The sequence below is a fragment of the Leuciscus leuciscus genome, assembly GCF_965113295.1.
Source record: "Leuciscus leuciscus genome assembly, chromosome: 22".
NCBI lineage: Eukaryota > Metazoa > Chordata > Actinopteri > Cypriniformes > Leuciscidae > Leuciscus > Leuciscus leuciscus.
The window spans coordinates 8,623,578-8,649,860 of NC_138746.1; the positions used below are offsets into that span (position 1 = coordinate 8,623,578).

The 26,283-nt window shown below is 37.6% G+C and overlaps 2 protein-coding genes across 3 annotated transcripts; one reads left to right on the forward strand and one right to left on the reverse strand.

Annotated features, from left to right (window-relative positions):
• Positions 1-510: 510 nt before the first annotated feature.
• Positions 511-16,188, reverse strand: alms1 (ALMS1 centrosome and basal body associated protein). Of its 2 annotated transcripts, XM_082153603.1 has the most exons (19): positions 15,880-16,188; positions 14,846-15,005; positions 14,212-14,329; positions 12,231-14,109; positions 10,858-11,017; positions 9,768-10,742; positions 9,547-9,665; positions 7,922-8,858; positions 7,698-7,817; positions 6,855-6,980; positions 4,786-5,681; positions 4,402-4,522; positions 4,058-4,273; positions 3,703-3,962; positions 2,721-2,880; positions 2,526-2,583; positions 1,455-1,511; positions 964-1,063; positions 511-830 (listed from the first exon to the last, which is right to left on the reverse strand). In XM_082153603.1, the coding sequence occupies exons 1-19, from the start codon at positions 15,913-15,915 to the stop codon at positions 786-788; spliced, it is 6,543 nt and encodes a 2,180-aa protein (XP_082009729.1). In that variant the 5' UTR covers positions 15,916-16,188; the 3' UTR covers positions 511-785. The 2 variants fall into 2 exon arrangements, with proteins under 2 accessions (XP_082009729.1, XP_082009730.1); XM_082153604.1 differs by lacking the exon at positions 1,455-1,511 and having other exon boundaries at positions 15,880-16,187.
• A 1,521-nt stretch (positions 16,189-17,709) lies between these two features.
• Positions 17,710-26,018, forward strand: LOC309486359 (uncharacterized protein). Its single transcript, XM_082153641.1, has 18 exons — positions 17,710-17,893; positions 18,248-18,291; positions 18,414-18,492; positions 19,048-19,232; positions 19,310-19,393; positions 19,487-19,555; positions 19,727-19,915; positions 20,017-20,199; positions 21,537-21,618; positions 21,690-21,780; positions 21,909-22,050; positions 22,164-22,268; positions 22,419-22,509; positions 24,010-24,160; positions 24,247-24,321; positions 24,410-24,512; positions 24,709-24,815; positions 25,198-26,018. The coding sequence occupies exons 1-18, from the start codon at positions 17,866-17,868 to the stop codon at positions 25,319-25,321; spliced, it is 1,932 nt and encodes a 643-aa protein (XP_082009767.1). The 5' UTR covers positions 17,710-17,865; the 3' UTR covers positions 25,322-26,018.
• The last annotated feature ends 265 nt before the right edge of the window (positions 26,019-26,283 follow it).

Sequence of the window (26,283 nt, forward strand, 5' to 3'; positions counted from 1 at the left end):
AAGCTGAAAATTGTCCCGACCCAAAAAAGAGTCGCACGTGTCAGAATTCGGCTCAAAATCGGACGAAAATCGCAGTGTATGCCCGCCTTAACACGTCACATTATACTATCCACACGGTCCAAACATGAAAAGTTTTTCTTTTCCATAAAACCTTTAATAGTCTTTCAAAATAATTCATATTAGCAAAAATCAAAATGCAAAACAAAACTTTTGAATGTTGTATCAAACATGTGAACAACTGAAATATGAAAAAAGCTCAGCGTTGATATCAATAACAATGCAGCCCTCCATATAACATTACAAATATCTACAATACAATAATGTACTGTACATGTAGTTCACATTGCAATCAACTACTTTTTAAAAAGTTAATATCATTATTTTGTAGTGAACATGACCATTATATTGTGGCCTCATTCTCATTTGAATGTTATATGCATAACTCTAATCAGAAACTGAAAACAAGCTTTTTTGTTGTTGATGAGCAACATAAAAAGCACACACAAAAGCTCTTACAAATAGCTGTTTATTTGCTTCATTAAAACTAAAACAAGACAATAGATATAATACAAAATTATTGTTGCAATAATAATATAGTCATAATCAAACAATCAAACACTGCAATGCCATAAATAATACACATTTACAACTATTTTAAATAAAATCTTACACCTAAAATCAGAATCCACACAACCATTATTAAAAAAACACCATATAAAAAAAAAAAAACCTGTGACATTAATGGAACAGTAAGGCTTTTGAAATTGAGTATATTTTAGTTGACCTCACTGCCAGGGAGCTCTCTTTCCCAACACACGATTGGTGACTTTCTGCAGAAGAAAGATACAATGGATTTGAATTGTTAATCAAACCGGTCATGTGTATTCCTGAAATTCTTGAAATAACATTGATTTAAAAACAGGCCTATTGTGTATAACTGCTAGCCCAGAACAGCCTGTATACCTTGTTAAAGAGTAGAGCGTTGAGGCGGTAGGAGCGGTACTCCATCTGTCTCCTTTCCTCCTCCTTTCTCTTCTGGACCTCAGGAAGTTGAGCGTATTTCCTGAAGGAATACACATTTATTTGACAATTAAAATGCATAATTACCGGAACGTCAAAGTCAATAAAATCCACATAAAATGTTGAACTAGACAGAAGGTGGGGTACACATGCCTCGGACTGGGCCTAACTTGAAGTTGAATCACATCAGGTATTCCCCCACACACCCACCCACACTCAACACACACAATAGGGGGACATTAAATTGTTTTTATATACAGCTATTTATAAATACGGTAACCTAACCTACACCCTAACCGAAAACTTTCTTTACCATTTTAAAAAACTTTATTTTTATACTGTTTTTTACAAATAGGAACATCCCCAAAAGTAAGTTGGCCTGGGTACAAATCATAGTTAAGTAGGTACACACAAACACACACACACATTATTACCTCATGAATCTGTCTGTCCTGTCTATTCTCTGACTGTGTGATTTCCTCTCTACCCAACTGAAAGCATGTAGAAGGCACAAGACAACTTGCAAATAAAACAAAGTTATGGAATCCTGTTTAAATCAGTTAAATCATCGGTTCCCAACAGGGCGGTCGCGGCCCACAAGGGGGCCTCGCGAGCTCTGTGGGGGGGTCGCGTCATATTTTGAAAAGTTTTGAGCAATTTGTATTAAATAAAAGTCCTTAACTTTTTTCTGTTCAGAATTTATATAATGAGCGAGTTCATCATGAATCCATTTTCCAAACCGTCTTTTTGTCTTATCCTGAATCACTATGGTGGTACACCTATAATAAGTGATTACATTGGGACTATTTAACACTGGTTCGGATCGCTGCCACTGCGGAGTAGCCCAGTACCTGCGTGACTCGTCATAGACGCACACAGAGAGAGAAGTAGTTCCGGCTACAATGTTCTTCCGAAAGACGCATTATTCTGTTAATAAACGCATGTTTGTTATCGCTCGCTATAGCGCCAAAAGCCTAAAAAAATAAAGCCTCACATTGATAAAGCCTCACAAATAACATGCAAGTATTGAGGCCCCAGACAGAAGTCATTTAGTAATAGCCTATATTCATTCTTTTTTTACCTACACACAACTGTGAATACTGATATTTTTGTTATTGCATTTAAAATAGGGCAAATTTATAGGCTACTCCTAGGCTTACATTTTTAAATTACAAAGGGCCTACTAATTTTTTGTTATTGTATTTTCAATATTATAGGCTATTATTTGTGCATAAACATATCTGTTTATAGTAAACATACCGTTTGTTTGAAAACAACATATTTTGTCTTGCTGCCAGCTTACAAGAGCGAAAATATCATTAAATGTGAAGGGGGGCCCTAAAATATTTTCTTGGGAAAAAGGGGGTCTCAGACAAAAAAAGGTTGGGAACCACTGAGTTAAATGACCCATATTTGCATGTTTAGGTAATATGTGCTCTGTCTGTTACCACCGCATAAACTATCCAGATGGTTTGAAAATAGTCTTGGTGATAATGTATACTTACTCTTTGGATCGTTGGACCATCTCTCTTCTTGGAACGACTCGTTTACAGGGTACTGGCGCTGGTGAAAGAGGCATGTTTTAGCTTACATCTTGATGCAAGCTGTACCAAACTTGTAAAATATATACTGAGCTGACTACTAAGTAGTCAGTAATCTTACCAAAGTAATAACTAAATAATATTAGGGTATTCGGTCACCTGGTCTGAGTGGACGTGATGGTCCAGGGCAGTTGAAGAGCTCTTCTCTCTCTCTGCTGAAGCCTGCCTGTAACCTCCTCTCCTCAACCAGCAACCCCAGACGCTTCATTCGCTCCCGTGAACGAGACACAAACTCCGGCCGATGGAGCGCCAGAGCTTCCTGTAAGAAAACCATCAATGCAAATGTTTAATGTTATGCTTAATTTAACAATCAACATCCATGTACTCTCTAAAACCACACAGCCAGGGTCCAAAATGAACACTAGCTCCAAATAAGGGCAGAGCTTCAAATTAGAGTAAAGGCCCATTTACACAAAGAATGATAATTATAATGACACCTATCCACCTTATTTTTAATGTACGAGCGAGTGTTACCATATGTAACTTAAATGAGCAAGGCCTCCGGTGTGAGTTGCTTCCAGTTATGAAAATGTCCATACAAAAACAGTTTATTATGCTGATTGATATTGTAAACTGGTATTTATCATTTCATTTTATAATAATAAACACACTGGTTTTTAGCACAAATAGTTTTACTGTTTACAGCACTTGATATTCTTCTAGTTATTTACATATAGCGGCTAATGTGGCTAATCTTACACATTCAGAGAAAACAGCTTACATCAGTGTTGCAAAATATGGAAGAAAATGAACTATAGTAGCGTCCACACCAGCGTACAATAATGTTCTGCATATTATATATAATTAGTTATGTCGTGTACCGCTTTAAATGCTCAAGCTCATGAAATTCGGGTGGATTCTGATTGACTGACAATTAGTTTTTTTTATTGTTCATCAGCTGAAAAAAAATGGTTAAAAGTAATTGCAAGAATTCCGTTCCTCTGTACTGTTATTGTTATAGTTTTGGTGTGGACTGCAATTCTCAAAGACTTAAAACGATTATTAAAACTTTATTGTCCTTGGTGTGAACAGGGCTTAAAACTACACTTTGGTGGGTAAATAAATCAGTTGTTTAATACACCTGTAGTGAAAGGCGAACAAGAGCTGAGGGTTTGTAGCTGTTCTCTGTCTCGGTAGCTGTTCTAGACTCTGTTGTCCTCTCATGCTCTTGTTGGTTCTGTCTCTCTCTCAGAGGTTCTCTGGTCGGTTCTCTCCAGGGTCGGACTTTACTGTAAGGCTCAAACCAGGCTTGGGTTAGGCAAGGTGCTGATTCACTCTGTGGCTGGTTTTCCTTGCGACCATCACACTTCAGCTCATCAGCTGAGACAAACCATGACACACCTTTAAGAGATTGGGATATATAAAACAGTAAGACAAAAGGAGAAAACAGATCAGTTAATGAAAAATGCCCTTATCTGTGAACATGCAATATGCACCGTTTGGGTAAGGGGTTCGGACACTCTTGTTGCCGGTGTTTCTCTTTAGAGCTGTCAGGCTTTGGGTGGGTTTAGCCGTGGAAGCAGAGGGGATGGGAACGCCACTGCCAAATGTGTTTGGTGAATGGACATTTTTGAAAGCACCTGGGGAGGGAAAGATGGTTCCTACGTCCCGAGTGTGTCTGCGCGTGGCGTTTTTCACAATTTCCAAATCACCTGCAAAAAAGCGTACAATATCCCTCAATACATATTTTGTTACTCTCTGTCTTTACATATTTTTTAGTCTCCGTCTAATTTACACAGGTTGCTTTGTTTAAAAAGTGGACTGTTGTTGTGTGACTGACCTGCCTGTACACCTTTACTGAGCAGTTTGACCTTTGACCTTTTGGAATTGAGGCTGTGGGAGACACCTCTTTGAGAATGATGGGACAACATGCTTGAAGATGACAAAGAGTCAGCAGAGACCTGGAAGAACAACAAAATATTATAATGATTGTTTATTTGAACAAAATAAGCCTTTTAAGCAATTTAAAAAAAACTAAGAGTATAGAATTTTTTTTATTAATATTTAACGATCAAAAGACTGAAAAAATACTGAGATGTTTTTAACAATATATAACACCATTTAAAATATCTAATAGCATCTTTCTTTTCAATTTGCTGATTATCTCTGAACAAAAAAGAAAATGAACAGTCTGTATGAAAAATGTAATCAGGCAGAGGCTTACTGTGGAGTCATCCGTGCTCACATCATTGGTAGCAACAGAGACAGCAGCATGTTTAGTACTGGGTTTCCTTCGGCCTGTCTTCTGCATATTGATGGAGTTGAAAAGTCTAAGCAAGCTGTCACTGGTTTTCAGTCCTTTACTGGTGACCCGGTGAGGTCCAAAAGCTCGCAGCAGGCGCTCTGTGTCAACGGTGGACATGCTACTACTGCTCGTCTCCATGGACACACTCGAAGACTCATCTCTCTCGGCAGGACAGCGTTGCACTCTCTCTTGACTCTCTTCATGCTCAGGCCATGCTTGTTGTGGAGCTGCTTCAAACTGGACTCTTCCTCTCTGCTCTCCTCCCTCTGTGGTCTCATCCTCTCGACCCCTTCTCCTGTCATAGTCTCCATTCCTGCCGTCTGGTTGTAGTATAGTTTGCTCAGTTGGAGTGGTGTTGTGAATGAGACGAGACAGACGCTCCAATCTATCAAGCAGAGACATCTCTCCGTCATTGGTGAGTCGGGTCTCATCCATGCTCCATTTTTCATTGAAGCGACGCCACAGCTGATCCAGAGAAGTGCTAATCTCCATGTTAGTATCATGAGGTGTTCTATCCTGCCTTTTCTTGTTCCCCCTGTAGGACCTTCTGATTGGTTGAGAGGGTAAATGGAGTGGTTCTAGTGGCAATTTAGGCTCCTGCATGGAGCTGCTGTGAAGATGCACATCATCTGTACTGTAGTCTGCCTCCATGTGAAGAGGGACAAAATTTTCTTCCTCATCTTTATACTGCTCATTTATACTAACAGTCTCTATGTTCTTCTTACAGACATAAGAAGCTTCAGGAGCAGACCTGTCATTTTGGTCAGCAAAAGTGGCCACTGATTCTGGAAGACCATTTCCAGACACACTTGAAACTGACGGTGGGAGAGACAAAGATGCTTACTGTATATTGATATCTTATATGTAATAGCATCAGTCCACAGTTAATTTTTAATTAAAGGAATAGTTCACCCCAAACATTAAATATTCTGTCATCATTTATTCACCATTTCATTTTAAATCCATATGACTTTTGTCTGGGTTTCTCCTAAGGTTTTTTTCTCCATTCTGTCACCTGATGGAGTTTTGGTTCCTTGCCACTGTCACCTTTGGCTTTTGGCTTGCTTAGTTGGAGACACTTAATATTCAACAATATTATTGATCTGCTTGCATTGGCACCATTAAACATTAAACCACTAAACTGAACTGGACGATGACATCACTGTTTTCTCCAGAGTGGCTGTATAGATAAATGAATTAAATTAATAACTTTTTAACAACAGAAATGAATGAACCATCACTGAATTTACTTAAGCTGGACTATGACACTATTTTCTTCTAGATGCTGTACAGCAGAAACAAACTTTGTTGCATTATGTTCCTTTTATCACTGTAAAGCTGCTTTGAAACGTATGTATTGTAAAAAGCGCTATATAAATAAAGGTGACTTGACTTGACTTCCATGGAACATAAATAAAGGTCTATTCACACAGATGGACCGCATTCCACTGCGCTACTTATCGATTTTTGTTCTATGTAAACACAAGGTAGACAGACATGTTCGATCATTGCACTGCAGTGTCTCGCGTATGACAGTGCTCTAAAAACGCTGCGTTCAAGTTGAAAGAAGTTCAACTTTTTAAAAACACGTCTCAAGAGCTTGTCTATTTCTGTTCCGTTTTAACCGCAAAAACATGTTGTGTGTTAATAGTCCATTTCCAGAGGTTGTCAAATTCGACAAAAGAGCAACAAAAAAAAACGACGATAAATGTAGTCCACACTAATAAATTCTGCTTGTATGGCTTTAGAAGACATGATATATTGCGCTCGAGTTGGATGGACCACTTTTCTTGTGCTTTTCTGAGCTTCACAGCCACTATATGCGTTCATTTTATGGGGGGGAAAAGATTCTTATCTAAAATATCTTCTATTACAAGAATGTCAAATGAGGGTGAGTAAATGATGACAATTTAAATTCTTTGAGTTAACTATTCTTTTAAATTCAGCAAATATTGTACAGCTAATAGAAACACGGATGTGCATCTTACCTCTTTTCATATTGGCCCTCTTACTGTAGATGCCTTCCTTGTGTTTTGGTGTAATTATGTTGTCTTCTATCTCTCTAGAGCCTAAAACGTCTATATGAAAGTGTGGAGGGACAGCATCATCAGAACCTGCGAAGGGAGCGATAGAGAAGGAGAGAGCATGAAAGAGCTGGATCAGACAGATACTCAAAAAGCACTGAAGCAGAGGGCCCCTGAAGGGTTTGGCATGTGGATCAAATGAGGCTTGTGTTCCTGGATTGCCTTTCTCATGGACAAAGACCATGAATAATGCAGGACTGGGTGAGAGCATGAACCATCTGCAAGACTCGGGAGGAGGGGCCAGTAGAGGAGCAAGTAACAACCAATATACGCAATCGCAGGTTATATATAGGAAAATGTATGGAAAATACGTAATGGCCTCTGTTGCTTGGATATTTATAATAACCTGTAGTGGTCCATGAAATAATGTTGTATCTTAATTTAAAAAACTATTTGAAAATATAGTTGAAGTAAAATAAAAACATTCTACATTCTCCCTTACAATTACATTATTTATAGACAGATCTGAACTAGAACATGTTTTAAAACAAAAGTAGTGACAGATCTTTCCTTCCGTATTGGGACATACATCTGAGTGAAAGAAATTGTTTTAAAAAATTGGTTTTATCCATTGGTTGTTGATTGGATGGAGGCAGATCTGAATGCAAACTTGCAGTCAATTGTAAGAAAAGGGCAGGGTTTATGTAGACTAAATGACAGGAGAAACCCGACATATTTAACCAGTGTTGTAATTGTTAACTAAAACTAAAACTACTAAAAATCAGAGTACAGTTCTCTGTGATATACCTGCGTGAGAGCTTTCTACAGTTGTATCAGAGCGACCTGGAGAAAGCTCTGGATCTGCCTGCGGGACATAGAACAGCTCGGAGCTGCCATGAGGTTTGTATGGCAATAGTGCAGGGACAGCTACAGGAAGTGTACATAGGGAAAAACAAATCAACTGATTAATTTACCAAAATGAGTTAGAATATTCAAATGGCACTGAAAAGCTTATATCAATGCTGTCTTACTTGCCGCTTGGACAGAGAGAGTTCTGGATGTCCCAGCCAGCCTCTGAGAGGGAACAACGTTTTGTGGGTATCTGGCTTGTAAGTGTACACTGACTGTTCCTGCATTCTGGCCTTGAACCGGCTCTCTGTGTTCATAGGAACTGGCATGATTTGATGTTGAGATTTGGGGGATGGACTGCTGATGTTCAGTCGTGCTTGACACCATAAGTGAATGTCTTTGAAGTGGGACATCTTTACTGGTGTTTTGACTAGATAGTCTGCTTGAGTGGTATTTCACAGGACTGGATGGATGTTTGGGTTTGGGTGATAAAGTCACGTGCATGTGAGAGTGGTGGGACTTATAGCCAGAGTTTGAGACCAACGCAGCACTGGATAATAGCTGGTTATTGCCCGTGACAGGATAATCCATTTGAGGCATTTTCTCAACACTCTTGGAATCATTCGTAACAGCATTCTCTTTGTCATCAGTCATTTCTTCTCTTTCCTTCTCTTCTCTATGTTGTCCTTCTCTCTCTGTCTCTTTTTTGCTGTCAGATACGTAAGGTTTAATGACTGGCTGATGTCTCAGGTGTGTTCCAAATTTGGCATCTGCTCCTCTGTGGTGGATCTCTCGCTCTAACGTCTCATGCTCGGGAACAACACTATCCAATTCTGTAGTACCTGTGATAGGGCAATTTGGCAGTGACTGTGGAGATGGAGTACGGCGATTGGTTGCAATAGTAATAGAAGTAAAAGGCTGAGGGGTAAGCCCTTCTCTCTGGGGAACTTTGGCTTCTGAATCTTGTTGTAAAGGCGTATAAATTGGAACTGTGTCTTTGTCTTTCTGCAGCTGATCTGAGATATGATTTTCCATGTTACGCAGTCCAACAAAGTCCTTCGTCAGCTGATATCCAGGACCAACACTCGACTGAGCACTGCCCTCAGAATCTGAGCTCCACTGAGAAACAAAGCAAAAGAACGAAACAATGATGTGTTATTATGAGATCTAGGGTTGGGGAGGACTGTGGGAAGAAGATAGTGTTGAGTGGGAGAGTCAGAAGAAACACTGCAAGCGTGAGAGCAAACAACAGCTTTACCTTAAACACTCTCTATCAGGACTGTTCACAATGCAGTCTGCCGCACCAGAAACAAAACTCATATTATTTCAGAATCAAATAAAATCTAATAAAAACTTCTGGCTGATGATTATCAGCCATAATATGAATTATGATAAGTGGCCAATATTTATATAAAAAAAAAAAATATATATATATATATATATATATATATATATATATATATATATATTGTCCAAACTAGTTAAAAAACTAGAATCGTTTTAAATACTTCAAGTGAATTTAGGCACCGGTATGAAAAATTGATATTTTGAGATTTGCTAAAGATTACATTTAAAGGTATTATTAAATAGTTTTTTTGTGTTTTTAAAGGTAAACTTTAAGTGGTTAATGGTGCAAAAAATAGAGAAACTGAGCATAAACAATTAAATAACCACAATCTCTTTTATTTACTTAGTTATTTTATTTATCTGACAGATCTGACTACAACAGCAAGTCAACCAATGCTGACATTCACAGAAATAAAATCGGCAGACCTTTCTGTGTACTGTGTTGTCGTATGAATGTTACCTTGGTGTATTTGGTGTTTAGTAGAAGCTCTCTTTTGATGTCTTCAATTCTCTCCCTGTCCTCTGCATTTAGTTCTAAACTTTCACATCGGCGGCCAGAAACCTTCATCAGGATCCAATCTAGAAAACAGACATTTTCACAATGTCAAACCAGTGACAACTTAAGAAAAGCACCACTTGTAGTGGCAAAACATGTAAATGACTATACGACACATTGTTTACCTCGGGCACGGCTATCTTCTGGGTCAGCGGTGCTTGGCCGGCTTGTAACCATAGAAACAGGTGACTCACTCTGAAGGAGCTTGGCAACTCTGGCAGCCAATGAACTCTCACTGCAACTGTCACTCAAACTTCCAACCTCAGCTGAGACATGAGAGGAACTATTCTCGGAGGAGCCAATCCCAGCATCCTCAGTCTTGTCCTGGTTCTGCTGAAGGTTCCCTGGTATTGAAGGGACATTTATCTGCATGACTGATGTGGCTGTAGGTGGCTTTGCCTTGTCTGGGTCAGCAGCACTGCAGCCCTCAGGCTCAGCCCGCCTTGGGGTCACACAGAGGTCACGTGACTTCAAACTTTCCTCTCTGCTCAAAGAGAGGGCAGCAGGTTCTATAGTTGTGTGATCTGTCTGTTGTGGCCCCTGGTAGGACGACAAGCTTCCTTTTAAAGCCGAATCTGATGAAGATCGAGTTAGCAGCAGAGAAAGGTTCCCACCAGCTGACAGAGATGTGTCATCGTGATAACCTCGAGTGTTTCGTCCTAGTGAAACAAGGGAAGTGTCACTCTCTGAGAGACGGTGTGAAGCAGGGGAGGAAGACAGAGAGGATCGTCCAGAAACCAGGCTTTCTGCACGGCCCAGCAAACGCCTGATATCATGCAGTGTGCCAGAGCCCACAAAAGAGTCATCACCCTCTTTTACCATTTCTCTGTGATCTGGAGGTGGCACAGATTCTGGGCTGAGCTGGATTGGGAGGCCAAAGCTTCCTTCACTTTGTAGAATATTAGATTGTTGTAGGCTTGATGAAGGATGTGATGTTGAATGAAGTGATTGAGTATCCGCCTGGTTGAATATCATCTTTACACTTCTGTCACTGGCTGGCTGGCTTTGCTCGTGCACTGATAAGCGGTGTGTGACCGAAGCACTGGAGTCAGCTGACAGCTGACTAGAACTGGAGAATGTCTCCTTCTGAAGACTGTCAACTTACATAGAAAACAAACATACGGCTTTATAACCAAATATGTCCAGCAACAGAATGCAAATAAAACCAATATCAAACTTTCACAGTGAACAAGATGTCAGATGTCTTTGGCTCACCTTCAGATGGCTGTGTGCTTTTAGTTGGTGTTCCTATGGAGCCTTTGATGGTACATAAGTCAGTAGGAGAGAATTCAGGCTCTCTGATTGGTCCTCGTCGAATAAATGGATTTAGGATTGTTGAAGGTGATTGGTCGATGCCCAAATTTAGGAGGTACAACTATAGAAATATAAAAACAGAATCATAACTTCAAAAGGTTTGTCTATAAGGGTAGATAAACAAATGACAAAAAAGGAAACCTGGATATATGAGAAAGGCTAATTTTAAAGATATATAAAGAAAGATATATTTCTTAAGAAGTCATGTCAATTTTTATAATGAATATAATTTTTTGTTATGCCAAGCTCTAAAATACTTTATCAGGCAGAAATAACTATTAGTGAGTAGGAAATATTGAGAGGGGGGGGGAGGGAATCATTCAGTTACTGAAAGTTCAGTAATTATGGAATGCAATCATTTTAATTATGATATATAATAATTTCATATTATACACTTTTTATTATTTTATATACTGTATTGAGTTTGAAAATGAGCTGTCAGTACAGCAGAAGTATCTGGATGTTCTAGTATCTTTGTTATGTATGCATTGCACCACTGTGGAAAATAATTTCCTCTTTGAGGACAAATAAATATATTCATTCATATGGGGCCTGTTGAATATTGACTTTGACAATAAGGACCTCAAGAGTTAAAAAGGTTGAGACAAGCTGCCCTCAATGTTCCTCCTACTTGAGCATAACTAAAAACTAAATGTGTCATATTTAAACTCAACATTTTACTACCATAATGTATGGCATTTGATTGTATCTATGTGATCATGGAAAGTAGGGCATTCCATACCAAATTAGAGACCTGAATGTGAGTTTGCAGTAAATGGTGGACAACTCAACTTTAATTAAATTGCGTTGCATTGACTACTGGCAAGATTTTAGAAATGCTGTTACAAACAACAGCAGCCTAAAACAATATCTGAATAACTATTTGGCTATAAGTTGACATTAACCAACAGCCCATGCAGCCCAGTTGATGGAAAGCCTTAGCAATAAAAAGGTAAGTGTTTAAGAAGTAAAGCATTTTGATGACAGATTATGAAGACAATTATACATATTTTCTTTTGAATAACGTGCACTGATGAACCATGCTTTATAAGAACAGAAATCCACATTAAAAAATAAGATACATTTTGATTTCATGCAGACTTTAAAGTCACAACGTAACAGAAGTAGCAACAGATAATTTCCTCTGTATTGTAATGCATGTATAAATTGTTCTTAATAAGATCAAGATGCATTTATAAAATTGAATAGAAAAATAATTAAAATTTCCTTTAAGTACATCCAACTAGTTATTTTACAGCACTATGTGAACTTACAGGGATTCTGTCTTCAATGTTGAGCTCCTTAGCGTGAGGAGGAGACGCAGGTCTGGAGGTCCAGTAGGGTGCATATGCATAATTATCTACCTCAAGACTCACTACAGAAGAAGCAGCGCCCACTGAAGCCCGCATACTCTGCTCGCCATGGCAACTGCCTTGAGAGCTGGAGAGAGTGCTGCTCCTGTTGAGGCTTGACGATACATCACTGAAGCGACCAAGACTGACGAGAGGAGACATTTTGATGGAGCTTTTGTCCATTTGAGGAGCTGAACTTCCACCTGAAAGTAATGATGGCCGACTGTCCAATAATCTGGTGGCTGGAACGATGTCATCAGATTGTGCCGCTGGAACTCGCTGACTGAGTGTGCCAGTGTCTCTCTGAATAGAGGTCACCACAGAGCTCAGGGAGGAGTGAGAATGTGAGCGATTGACAGGTGACTCAGATGCTTGTCCTCTACATGCACCCGCCCCAACTACATCCACCCGACGGGGTGAGCCACTTCCAGAATGAGAGGAGGACAGTGGCTGAGTCACTTGGGAGCTAACATTAGCACAAAATGCCTGACGCGTGTCTCGAGAAAGCATGTGCATAAGTGCCTCAGACACTGCATCCTGTGCTTTTTTCTTGGGAAACACACCATCAAACCCCTGTAGGTCCAAATTGTCATAAAACGACCTGCTAGAACTTTGATTGGCTTTCCAGGCATCTACTTTTTGTAAGTAGCTCAGACTGGGAAGAGACTGTACTCTCCCAAGAGTACCAGAGTAAAAGGGCTGAGCGTCGGAGTGAAGTGTATCAGAGGCCGGTGGATTTAAAACCGGAAGAGAGACTTGTTCATTTGAGACAGGATGGACATGTGACATCATTTGTGCAGTCTCTGAAGGCCCACCAAAGGCTGTAGCTGTTGTTTCAGAGTAGATGGGAGAAGAATGTTGATCACTTAGGTCCAATGATGTTAATAAGCCAGTTTTGGAGTGACTGTTTTGGGCTGATGCAGCCACAAAGGTAACAGCCTCTTGTTTGGAGTGTATGAGTGAGAGTTTGGTCAATGCTGGTGGGGGTCTCATGAGAAGTACTGCAGGTGTGGACTGAGACACAGGCTGCGAGCTCAAAAATGATCCATCTGTCGCTGTTAGATTACCGGAGCTCCAAAGCGCTCTCTGCAGACCTGGTACATGCATCACACCTTCATCAGCTGGTGTGACACATAGTCCACTTTTGTTCCCACTATGATGCATACTTGCTGGTACAGAGATTGAGCCTGTTTGTCCTGCAAACAGAAGCTGATCATGGAGATGGTCAGTTGCTTGGTATGGGTGCATCTGTGACTCACGAAAAGTAATATTTGACACATCTGGGCCAACAACTGCTGCCTTCTGAAATGAAGATGGTGATGACAGTGAACCTCCTTGTGGCTGCTCTCGGCCTGTTTGAAGGTTCATGGAAGGATCCAACTGGCTTTTGTCTGTGTTTTGGGTATTTAAAGCAGAGGAAACAGCACTACTGCTGCTAACAGCCACAATAACATCCTCTTCCCTGTACTCTAATAGGCGCTGAGCAGACATTCCCTCACTAAGCTGCTGAGCAGTGGTCTGCTCCTCTCCTTCCATATATCTGCTGATTTTGTCCACAGCAACATATGAAACACTCCCTTGATCCTCAAGTCCTTTGCAATGGTCTCCAGGTGACAAGCTGTGCTGGGAAAGTGAACAGTAGCTTTTTTCACCCTCTGACATGGATGCTGGTACCTCCAAAGGATGCTGGGAAAGCGTAGCCTGGTCATAAATAGTATGTTGGAGGTGAGAAGCATCAGTTACAACTACATGTGAAATCCTGGGACATCTGTCAGAGACAACTGAGAGGTCAGGAAATCCCCTGTGTACATAAATACAATAAAGAAATTATTTTGTAAAAAATACAAAAAGGTAAAGAAAGAAAGAAAAGCCCAAACCATGAACATGACTAAACAAACAATACCGAAGAGGGACAAATTCTGCATCTGTATGCTGAAAAAACACAGAGTCAGAAAGAAGGTGAGATTTGTCCAGGCTGGGAAGCAGGGTAAGTGCAGGTGACATCTGGCTATCCTGAAACTCTGGGGGAAAAAGAAAATCATTTGATGTAATGATTATATAAGTCATTATGTAAAAAAAAAAAAAAAAAATTTATATAGGTAACTTGCGCTAAGGCACAAAGTAATGTACAGTGGGGTTCAAACGTCTGAGAGGCTTTTTTTTTTTTTTTTATAAAAAAAAAATCATGGCAAATTTGTCAGCATATGAGTGAAAAGAATATCTGAAGATGTTACAAGAATGTCTTAGTATTTGGTTAATCGCCCTTTGCTTTAATTACAGTATCACTCAAGCTGCTTGACTATACAAGTTTGTGTGAAACCCAGTGATGATCATGTTCTCCAGTATAATTTGATATGATGCAAAGAGCATCTTGAACTTGATTGAAAGAACATCTGACCATCTGTACAAAGAGATTTGCTTATTTACAGCAGAGATCACAATATTTGAAAATGTCAAAATCCCAAAATCCCAGGTTTAAATTAGATTGAATCTCAGATCTCTGGAGCCCACTGTATAAATACACCTGCTCTCTGTACCTAGTTGTAAAGTATCAGATCTGTCAATCAGTGGCTGCACACTTGAGTCCTGAGTGTTACTAAATGGTCTTCCATGATTGTCAGGATCTGTGTATGGTCTGTCAGCCTCTGAACCATGCACATTTTGTCCATGCTGCTGGCAGGGAGCCTCTGCAGGGGTCTGTAAAGTTAAAAACATACCTATAGTATCTATTAAAAGGAATTAGTGTATTCAAGATTGTATTTTTTTATTTCCAATCTATTTAATTGTTTTCACATTTCTATATCCATATATTCACTGTTTTCCTTGTATCTTTTATGATTACTTTCCCATACATTTATTATCAGCTAATTGTTATATTTTGTTAGCTTAGCTTATATTTCATGTTCTTATGGACTACAACAGGTAGTTGAATTTCGTCATTAATCTGATTTATGTTTTTATTCTATTTCTACATCATAATTATTATGAGACTCTAATTTATAGTACTCTAATTACCTCTTCGTTATTCAAATTGGTACATTTCTCATAATTTCTTGTCTACCTTGGATTATCACACTGTGTCAGGACACACAATTATCTATGCAAGTGCCTGTGTGTGATTAACGTTACTTCGGCCATCAATTACATATGGCAGAATTGATCATTTATTATTCCTTATCAGTTAAGTGATTTACTCTACTAGAAACTCTTGTTTTTGTGATGCTGTGTCTACTATTCACTATTTAGCCTGAAGAAGCTAGCAAGTTATTAGCCGATGACTAACGTTACAAATCTTTCCACGTTCATCCAAGTCTGTTCTTGCGCCTTCAGTTGAATGTTGACTAAATAAATACATAATAATACGTGGAGTGTCAGCAAGTCACTGGACAGTCATTAGCGATGACTTTGAGCACAGCTCACTTGTTGCCATGCAGTGTTACTAGCTACAGGGTTAAGCGAGTTAAGATCTATCATGCAGAAATTATATCGAAAGCTCGCACATTCCAGAAAAAAAAACGTAAGCAACCATATTTCTAGTTTTACTACTTGACAGCAATTTCCAAACACTTACATTGTTTACGTTTGCAGCATCCTCCTCTAAATCCATGTTGTGGTTGTGACGGACGCACTGACGCAGACGTTAGCGCGCATGCGCACTTGCAGGAGTTTGAATTGCCCGTGAAACTAATAAAATACAACCAGGTTATAATGTGTAACAGGATGTAAAACGGTCCCAGTAGCAAAATCTACTGTGTAGTCATCGGCTAATAACTTACTAGCTTCTTAAGCGAATTTAGTTATCTCGAAAATATGATTTTAAACACAAGAACCCCATAGCCACACACGGTTTAGCAGCTGAATAGACAAGTTAGACAACATGAGATCCAGACAGCAGCGAGGCGAAATGACGCTGTTGCTATGGCAAAAAGAAAAGCCCGCGGCTTTGCGCGGGAAGTGAGAGTACAAAAAGTGCTAAGCTTTATTTATACTTTATATTGTACAAGAGAGTATTTTGTCTTTCTATCTTGACATAGAACTGAAATACAAGGCATGTGTGGTGTAAACGTTATTTCAAGATAATTGCTTACGTATTATTTCGATTTTTTTGTTACTTTAGATTAATTTATTGAGAACTATCGATACAAAATGTCCTGTACTTTACAACAGTTTTCACCATGCCGTTGTCTTGATCTGCTGCAGATTCAGAAAATTGCATAGATATACTAGAGAAAAATAGGACTAGTGGCCAATTTTTTTAATCCAGAAAACAAACTGAACAATTTTAACTAAAGATGTTTAATGTCCTGTACTTATTGTAGTGCCTAGAGTACAAACTAGTAAACTGGGAAATAGTTTAAAATAATAAAATAACCAAAATCACATTTTGCTGATTATTTTACCTAATAAATGTTTTGTTGACCAAACGGCATTGTTGTTACACAGGGAAATTTAGTTTTGGAGAGGACATATGGCAGTAAATAAAGAAAAGATAATGTAAATACAAAACAGTTGAAGCCAGGAAAGCATTTATTTTTGTATTAGGCTACTTAGGATTTAAAACATTTGGTCACCAATTTGAAATCACTTTTTTAACAGGTTTAGAGATATCATTTTTAGTTGCACTAAAATCTATTTGTGATTCAAAGGTTCAAGTCTTAACAACACAAAAGTGCAAGGTTCAAGTGTCAAATGTGTATTTTGTGAAAAATCCTGCTGTTTCCCTTCGGGGTCCCTCCAACAAACCAGCAGATAAACTCATATTGTACTTATTATTGTTGTAGAAAGCTGTTATCTCTTATTGTTGTCTTCTCTCTTTCAAAACAAAAAAGGGGAAAAAAGGGAGTTCCAGATGCCAAACCTGAAGGCTTGACTTTATTGGTCAAGACAACAAAGCTGAGATGCCTGCAGAACATCTACCAATCCCCGTAGCATCTTTCACTTTTATACAGTTAATGAACTCAAGGTGTTCTCCTTCCTGTCTTTTTTGGCACATCCCTAAACTCTTGTCACAATTATTTCATTATATTCTTGGATTCTCCTCAATGGCACACCCACAGTCCACCCTCTAAAATATATTTTATGTTTATTGCCTCACTCCACATGACTATATAATTAAAAGGTTTCCAAATACTGACAGAAAACACAAGCCAAAAAGACATATTATTTCTGTACAGATGATTCATTTAGCATTTTATTGTGTAATTAAAATATGCAACCTCATAACAAACAAAGAAATTAGAAAAGGTCTTTACAATAAAATATAGTCTATTATATTTAGTTGACAAACTAAGAATTTGCACAGTATGCATAAATTCAATTATCTTAACGTATAAAATTATTTCTCTCTTCCCAACCGCACCACGTGGTGCATCATGGTTGCGCGCGTACGTCTAGAAAGTAGGTGCGCATGCGTGTAAACGTGCACTGTTTGTGTGTGCAAAGGTGGAGACGAATCTCGAGAAAACATTAGGATTGGAAGGAATGTAACACCATATAGAAGTTACTTAAATATTTTATAATTTAGAATTACTTAACATATATAAATATATTCGCTAAAATGTCAAGAAAGAACACCATAGGACCGGGTAAGTATTGCTCGGCTCTTTTCATGACGTCTACTAAAACTTCGCCAGCTCATGCGAACACATGTAGCTCTAACACAATAGAGAGGACGTGTCGTTTAACAATTACAGGCCTGAAAATTGTGCAGAGGCTCTGAAAGAGTTGCCCAATTCCATTTTTATTTATACTGTCTTGTTAATCTTTAGTATATTTTCGGTTTTTGTATATCTCAAACTTTAACAGTACGTTATACGAAAGAGAAGCCATGTTTTGATCACATACTGCGGATTGAGCCACACAATGCACTTTTAGTGTATCTGTGTTAATGTATGTCCTGTTCAAACTTTTAAAAGATGTTTTTCTAATGATTATTTCAGAATACTTCCGGATGCGTGATGATGAGCGCCTCATGCGGACTCACGTGAGTGATTACGTTTCTGTGCATTAATTGATCACATTATTCAGCGTTATTTAAATTCTAATTAATCTGGGTTGGTGAGTTTGAGTCCGTAATTTATATTTTTCTGTGCTGCCCTTTTTTAGGAGGCTATGGTCGATTTGATCAACGGTAGACAGACAAACCGCAGCTTCTTAGATGCTTTAAGTTTTGGTTGTGGATTTGGTAAGAAACGTCTTTATTTTACACAAACATGACCTAGGCTAATAGTCATACATGGTCGTTTATTTAAAACATATATAATAGGGCTGGTCTGATATTCAAACTTGGCTATTAGTGCAATTGCAATACTTTAAAACTACTCCATATATTGTTTGTTCTAGTGCTCTTAAGTTTTAAATGCAATAAAAGACAAACCATGTGGTTTCAACTTGAACTTTGTTCAGCAACACAGATTGAAATATTCAAAACTGACTGAGTGCATGATGTCTTTTCTTTGGATACAAAAAAACAAATGTCCCAATGGTATTAAAGTCACCATGAAATCATAATTGACCACTCTTATTTAATTACTCTTATTGACCACTCTTATTTATATTAACTTCCATTTCATGCCAACATTAAAGTTCTTGTAAATCAATTTTCTTTGTTTTAAGGTAAAAGATGAACTGGGTCACATTATAATCTTCAGAACTATAGTGTTTTTCTACTCATTTCCACTTAATGAACTTTAGGTTTGTGTGGCATTTAAGCAATTTTTATTTATTTTTTGTATTACAGTTCCAGAACTGGACCAGTTTGCAGCTCAATTTACAGGATATGAAGATTCATCAGATGAGGATTATTATGATTATGACGACGATAACGATAAGTATGATGTCCGTACAAACAACAGATACTGTGGCTTTTCTCACAACTTCCTTGATAGAGCCCTGCCAAAACCATCCAAACACATAACAGCTGAGGTTTGTATCTAACACCTGTGATTCACTCGTTGTTTTATTTAACTTTTCATTTAACATATTATTTAACTTCTTTTTAGGAAGCAGAAAGAAATGCAAAAGAGCTAGTGGATGAAGAAGAAAAACTTAAGAAAAAGGCAGAGAAGAAGAAACAGAAAAAGATGGTGAGGGCATACACAAAGAAAAAAAAAAGTATTTTTGTCTGATATCATAAGCAGGAATATTTTGTTGAGTTAAATTTTTCTGAAATATAACAGAGACAGAAAGAGAGACGTCGGCTGGAAAAATTAGAGAAGGAAAATGCAGATAAAGAAAAAAATAAACCGGTAAGAGAAAACAAATGTTATTGTGTGTGACTGCTATGTTGTGTGGTTTAAGTATTCATTAGAATGATGCTGCGGTTTATGGTCACTCGTCATGCCTCCATCGTTTTGAGTCTGTCTCACCGAAAGTCAACAGACTTAATTTTCTCTTGGCGTTTCTTTCTTTGTTCTAAGGTACAAGTTGACCCTGGACCAGAAAAGACTAAACATAAAGATAAAGATGAAAATGAAAATAAAATAAAAAACAAAAATTGTTCATCTGTGACTTCTGGTCCTCAACACACCTCAAAACCTGTGGAGAGCAGTGATAGCAGTAATGACGATGAAGACGACAAAGAGGAAGAGCCAACTATGGAACCAGAGGTGGGCAATATGACTTAATGTTCCTTGTCATTTACAGAAGTGATATGATTTATACTGTAGATGAAGAGCTCTTCAGTGACAGTGCTTTATGTGTGTCTTAGGAGCTTGACATGAATAGCTGCTTCGTGTCAAACGCAGCTGCTATCGCCAAGCGCAAACTAGAACAAAAACCCAAACCTGACAAGAAACCTGCTCAAGCAAACTCAAGAAAACAGCATGGGTCGGAGCAGAAAGCCACCACTACGCCACAAAAACAGCTTGGAAAGGATGAAATAAGAGGACATGTAGGATTTTTTTATTTTTTTTATGTATATATAATAGGTTGAGGGAAGGTTCTTGGTATGATACTCCTGCGTTTGTTTCATCCGCTCTGAGATTCAAGTCATTTATGATATAGGAAAAAAGAGCCAGGGTAGCTTCCCCGATTGCGGCAACTTCCTTTTTTTTACTACAGATATTTTGCACCAATTTCCCAGTAAGTGACTGTTTTGTTCTCTTGCTCACATGGGAAGAAAGCACTGCTTTATTCGCAGATGTTTTATGCAATGTTCCAATTTTATGCTTGAGTTAAAATCACAACTTTGAATGAAAATATAGCTATTGGGCATGTCTAAAATAGAAATCAGCTGGTTTACTGCCTAGTGATTCTGTGTTGTATCATGTTTAATTATCTCGATACAAATGAGCTTTGGAGACAACCAGGTGAATATGTAATAGCTACAGTTCTTATATCTTAGTGGAAATAAAAGTAGTTTTAAGTTGAAACTGAACAAATTTCTAAATGAACTGAGATATGTAATCCATTATGTCCAGTATTTTTTGATAAACTGTGAAATTGTTTTCACAAGATTGTGAGTTAATTTATTTTTATAAAAAATTTTATTGGTGGGAAGATGACAAAAAGACGGGTATAGGCGTGATGCAGTGTACTTTGTTATAAAACTGACCTTTAACCTGAAATAGGAGATTAGGAGAACAAGTTAATAGTTGTCATTATACAAAAAGTGGGTAGTTTAAAGAATGTATTGAAATGGCAGTAGATCAAATCCTGACAGATGATGGTTAATAATTTCTCTAAATATACATTTAATCAGATCAAAACAAATAAAAGAAAAACTGATTGATATGCCTGTACAAGGCAGTGAGAATACATGTATATTTCAGAAGGGAAACCAGAGAGAGATGAAAATAACATTCATACAGCAAACCTGATGCAATTTTCAAAGAAGGCTATTTCAGTAACCCCGAGCAGCTCTGAAAGCAGAAGTGCCACTTTCTTCTCAAAAGTTACTGTTTAACATTGTGTACATAAGCACTTGCAGAACAGGATGCAGTAGCACGGATTTTCACACGATGACTATGAAATTGTAGTTGAATATAAATAACATTTTACAATACAAGTAGATGGGTTATTTTAAACTGTAATATTTCACAATATTACTGTTTTTACTGTTTGTTTGTTTGTTTATCAAATAAATGCAGCCTTGGTGAGCATAAGGGGCTTATTTACCATATTCTTGCAAAAGTATCTTTATATAACCATGATCCTTTTGAGCCAGCCTTTCTGAAGCTGCCAATTCTTGACAGTATTTCCATAACATTAAATTCTTTATTCCTGTAGATTGATAACAACAAAGAGGAGGAGAAGTCAGAGGAGACAGTCAATGCAAATTATATTATTACAAGAAGCGTGGAGCTGGCAGGTGTGTGAGGTTTTTCTTTAAAAATGGTTTAGTCATGAAATGCCCTCCTAATTCCCACATCTTTTCTATAGTTATAGGTAACCAGTATGCCACCTCAGGAAACCTGGAGATGGCTGTGAAATATTTTACAGATGCTATAAAACACAACCCTAAAGAGTATAAGTAAGAGTCCATGTCAACAGTTTAAACTAAAACTTGAGTTATGAATAAAAAAAACTAGTTCTAAATCAAGCAGAGCATGTCTTTGAAGAGGTTACATTTATAATGTGTTTGTGTGTCTGTCTTTGCAGGTTGTTTGGAAATCGTTCTTACTGCTATGAACAGATGTTGGAGTATGAGAAAGCTTTAAATGATGCTGATATTGCTCTTTCTATGGACCCCAAATGGATTAAAGGGCTTTACAGAAAAGGCAAAGCGCTGGTTGGTTTGAAGGTATTGCCACAACTTTTTGCCAATGTCATCCATCATTTAGAGTACAGACTGACCTGCAAATTCCCCTCTGCTATTTTATTCTCACACAATCTTGTTGTTTCCCCCTCTGTCAGAGATATTATGAAGCCAGACTTACATATAATGAAGTGTTAAAACTGGACAGTACAATTAAGGAAGCAGCTGAGGAGATGATGAGGGTGCAGATGATGCAGCTTATGGTGAGTGGATATGAGTAAATAATGGACCACACTTTATTTTAGCGTTGCTACTGCTTCAATGTTGTCAGCAGCTGAATATCGGTTTTAAGTTGCCCGTTTGTTATAAATCACCTGAATGAGCATATCAATATACGCTTGCTTCTTCAACAGGAAATGGGATTCACCAAAGAGCAGAGTTCAAATGCCCTTATTCTTTATGGAACTGTAGAAAAAGCCTTAGAAGCTCTCTCTGGGGTATCAGGTATGATAATACATCTACATATCAGTGAGATGCATACAGAAATTAACTTTTCTATTCAGGGGATATATTTGCCCCATGGGTAAATAATATTGTGACGTAATAAGTAATTTTCATATTAAAGGGGTGGTTGATGATTTCACTTTTCTAACTTAAGTTAGTGTGTAATGCTGCTGTTTGAGCATAAAGGACATCTGCAAAGTTACAGCGTTCAAAGTTCAAAGCAAAGGGAGATATTTGCTTTTAAAGAAATTCCTTTTTAAGGACTACAACAAACGGCTGGTAGAGACTACACGACATTCCTCTCGGGTTAGTGACATCACCAACGCTAGAATTTACATAAACCCCGCCCCCGGAACACAATTTATAGATTATCAAGACAGAATATGCTAATCAATGACTAGAAGATAACTACACATAAGATACATAAATTCATCAACTAACCATTCAGAAATGTCCTGTTGCTTCTACGTGTCACTTCTTGAGTCTCTCCATCATTGACTCCGTTGACATCATCAGACTCCGATTTGAATATAAAAGGCTAAAAGTTTTTGAAATGTTCAGTGCATGTCTGTGTGAGGTAAAAGGACACAAGCTGTTGAAGCTCCGCCCACTGTGCTGGGAGCAGAAGCTCATTTGCATTTAAAGGAACAGACACAAAACGGTGTGTTTTTGCTCACCCTCAAAAAGGGACAACTTTAACATGCTGTATAAAAATATCTGTGTAGTATTTTGAGCTAAAACTTCACATACACACTCTGGGGACATCAAAGACTTATTTTACATCTTGTGAAAATGGCATTATACCACCCCTTTAACAAATAAGTAAAGTGATTTCCTGGAGCATTTGTCATTTTTATAATTCTCTTTTAATAAGTATATAATTGATTTTTGTATCCAGTATTTACATTTATTAAATTCACTTAATCAGAATACTGTAGTCTGTTACTAATAAAATTTGTTCAACTAATGCCATCTTTACATTGCAAAGTTGAATCTGATATGTTTATTTACATTTACAGACTGTTTAATTCTGCTTGAATATGGCAAAAATGTATTTACACAACAATTTCAGAATGGTTTGAGATTAATGTAATTTTATTACTGAAGGAGCTTTTTTTGTTTTGTTTTTTTTACTCCTGTATCTTGAATTTGGGTGGCATTTAATGTTCATTTTGGTGCATCAAACCCCTGTTTATTTCTGACCCTGATACATTTCCTTCACTCCTATATATATATATATATATATATATATATATATATATTATTATTATTATTATTATTATTATTATTATTATATATATATATATATATATATATATATATATATATATATATATATATATAATTTTTTTTTTTTTTTTTTTTTTTTTTTTTTGAGGGAACACTCTGAAAGACACTCAGATTTCCATATGTGAATATATATATATATATGCAAATACAGAGGAAGACAATAAATAAAAGTCATTAATTGATATTGCATTGATAACTCTTTCTTTTTAGGGTTAGCCCCTGTCCTAGTTCCCACAGAAAGTGAGTTTGTGTCTGTAGAGCGTCACCCAAAACCTCCAGCTAACTTCCCTCTCAGACCTCTTCCTCAGAATCAGCCTCGACCCAGTATGCCAGTCGCTGCTCCAGTTCGTCATCATGCCCAGTAAGATGCACACATGCAGGCTTTCATGAGACAACCTTTCACCTTAAAATCAGCTGAATCCTGATGTGTCTTTCATCCCTAAACAGAGAGCTATTCCCTATCTGGGTTGGAGATCTAGTGCCTTCTGTAACAGATGCTAAGCTTTATTCCCTATTCAGCTTGTAAGTGACCTCATTGGTTTTGAAAACTGTAAAACTAGTAAAATGCTAATTCAGTATTGATGTAATGGAGCTCATCTTTGTGAAACAGTGTTGGACAAGTCCATAGTGTCAGAGTGTTACAAATGAGACACTGTGCGTTTGTTAACTACACCAAGAAGGAGGACTGTGAGAAAGCCATACAAGAGTTTCATGTAAGTATGTTTGCTCTGTTGCTTTGTTCAGTTGAATGTTAAACATGCTGGTGATAATATAGCTGCTTATAATATGTTTAACCCTTGTCCAGTGATTTTGAAGGTCAAATGAAGATCTTGCAGTGGGGATAGAATACATTTTGTCTTTTCAATGAGGGAAACATTACAGTTTATGTATGTTTCTTGTGTATTGCAGGGTTATGCCATTGATGGGACAACTCTAGTGGTGCGCTATCCTGATAGGATTCACACGCGTCTTGGAGTGTCCAGAGATGCATCTACAGAGACCTCAGGGAAGATTGAGTGAGTAAACTTGCTGATTTTGAATTGTTGCACAAAACTTAAATATCACTGTGTTTAGTGGTTATAAATGCCATATACAACCATGGCTTCCTTCCTGAGCCTTCGAGGACACTTTTACTGATCAGAAGGTTAAATGTGGTTAGGGTTAGGTGTACGGGAGAGACAGGGACAAGTAATGTCCCAATAAGGCAGTATCCATTTATGATTTTAATAAATATAATCATATACAATGAATGTTATTGCATGCTGTTTTGCAGTATACTACAATACAATGAGATTCAAATAGATAGTATTTGAGCAATTGTATAAATGGTATATATTGCACTTAGTGCAATGTTTTCATGGTAATTTGAAATTTGTCTTTACTTTTTTTTTCCCTCAGCAAACAACCTGATGAATGTTATTTTTGGAGGACAACTGGGTGCTTAAAGAATGATCGCTGCACTTACAAGCATATTCCAGAAAACAAGGGCATAGAGCGACACAACGCCAAATCACACCCCTGATTCACAGCACACTGACAGAGGGGTTTAAGCATCTCAAAATCAGTGTAATTAGTTGGATACAGTAAAAACTTTCACATGCATAAAACAGCGTGGGGCTTTCGTGTTTGGTCATTCATCTGAATATTTCATAATTTTTGTTTAAAAATAGTTTAAGTCTTACTATCAGTCTATATACAAGTTAAAGAGAGTGAGTTTGGACAAACAGGCATGATGGCTGCGATTTTAACTTAATTTCTTCCCACAAAATAATACATTCCCTTTTAAGTCAGTTATTGGTTTTAATGGTTTGCAAGATGGTGGCATGAAGCTTTATATAATTTTTAAGGCTGTCAAAAGTTTAATGAACGGTCACATGAATGGGATTTTTTTTTTTACTATTGGGAAAAGTATTTGCCTTATGACCCAGTCTGAGGGTTTCAAACCAAAAGTATTGTTTCTCTCTGAGAGGTTTTATTTGGACTTCTAACCTGCTGGTATTAACCTGCCTCTGTAAAAGTTTAAATGTGTCACGAGTTGAGATCAAATCTCTCAAAACACCTGTGCCAAGTCTGATATAAAAACGATTTGGCGTAAACAATATCTTATCATATATCTTGATGAGGAAAAGTTTGCAATAAATTGTAATTGTACCTGTAAAGCAATGGAAAATGGCTCTCTAATACAATAAAAGGTGCCCTGAAAATGGGAAAATCTTGAATTTTCATTTTATTGTTGATCTTTTATTTAATCCGTAATGTCTGTGACCTAATATTCTGGCTCCTTTTCCATACTAGTGACTGCACATTTCAAACAAATGTGCTCGTTACTGATATACATAGACTTTCTGCTGCAACTTCAGTTCAGTTCATTAAAATGAAAATGTATATTCGGGTTCATTAGACCTCCAAAACTCCTATAATAAAAAGGGAACATATTTACACTGATGTTTAGCTTTAATCTGATTGATATAATCTCAAAATAAT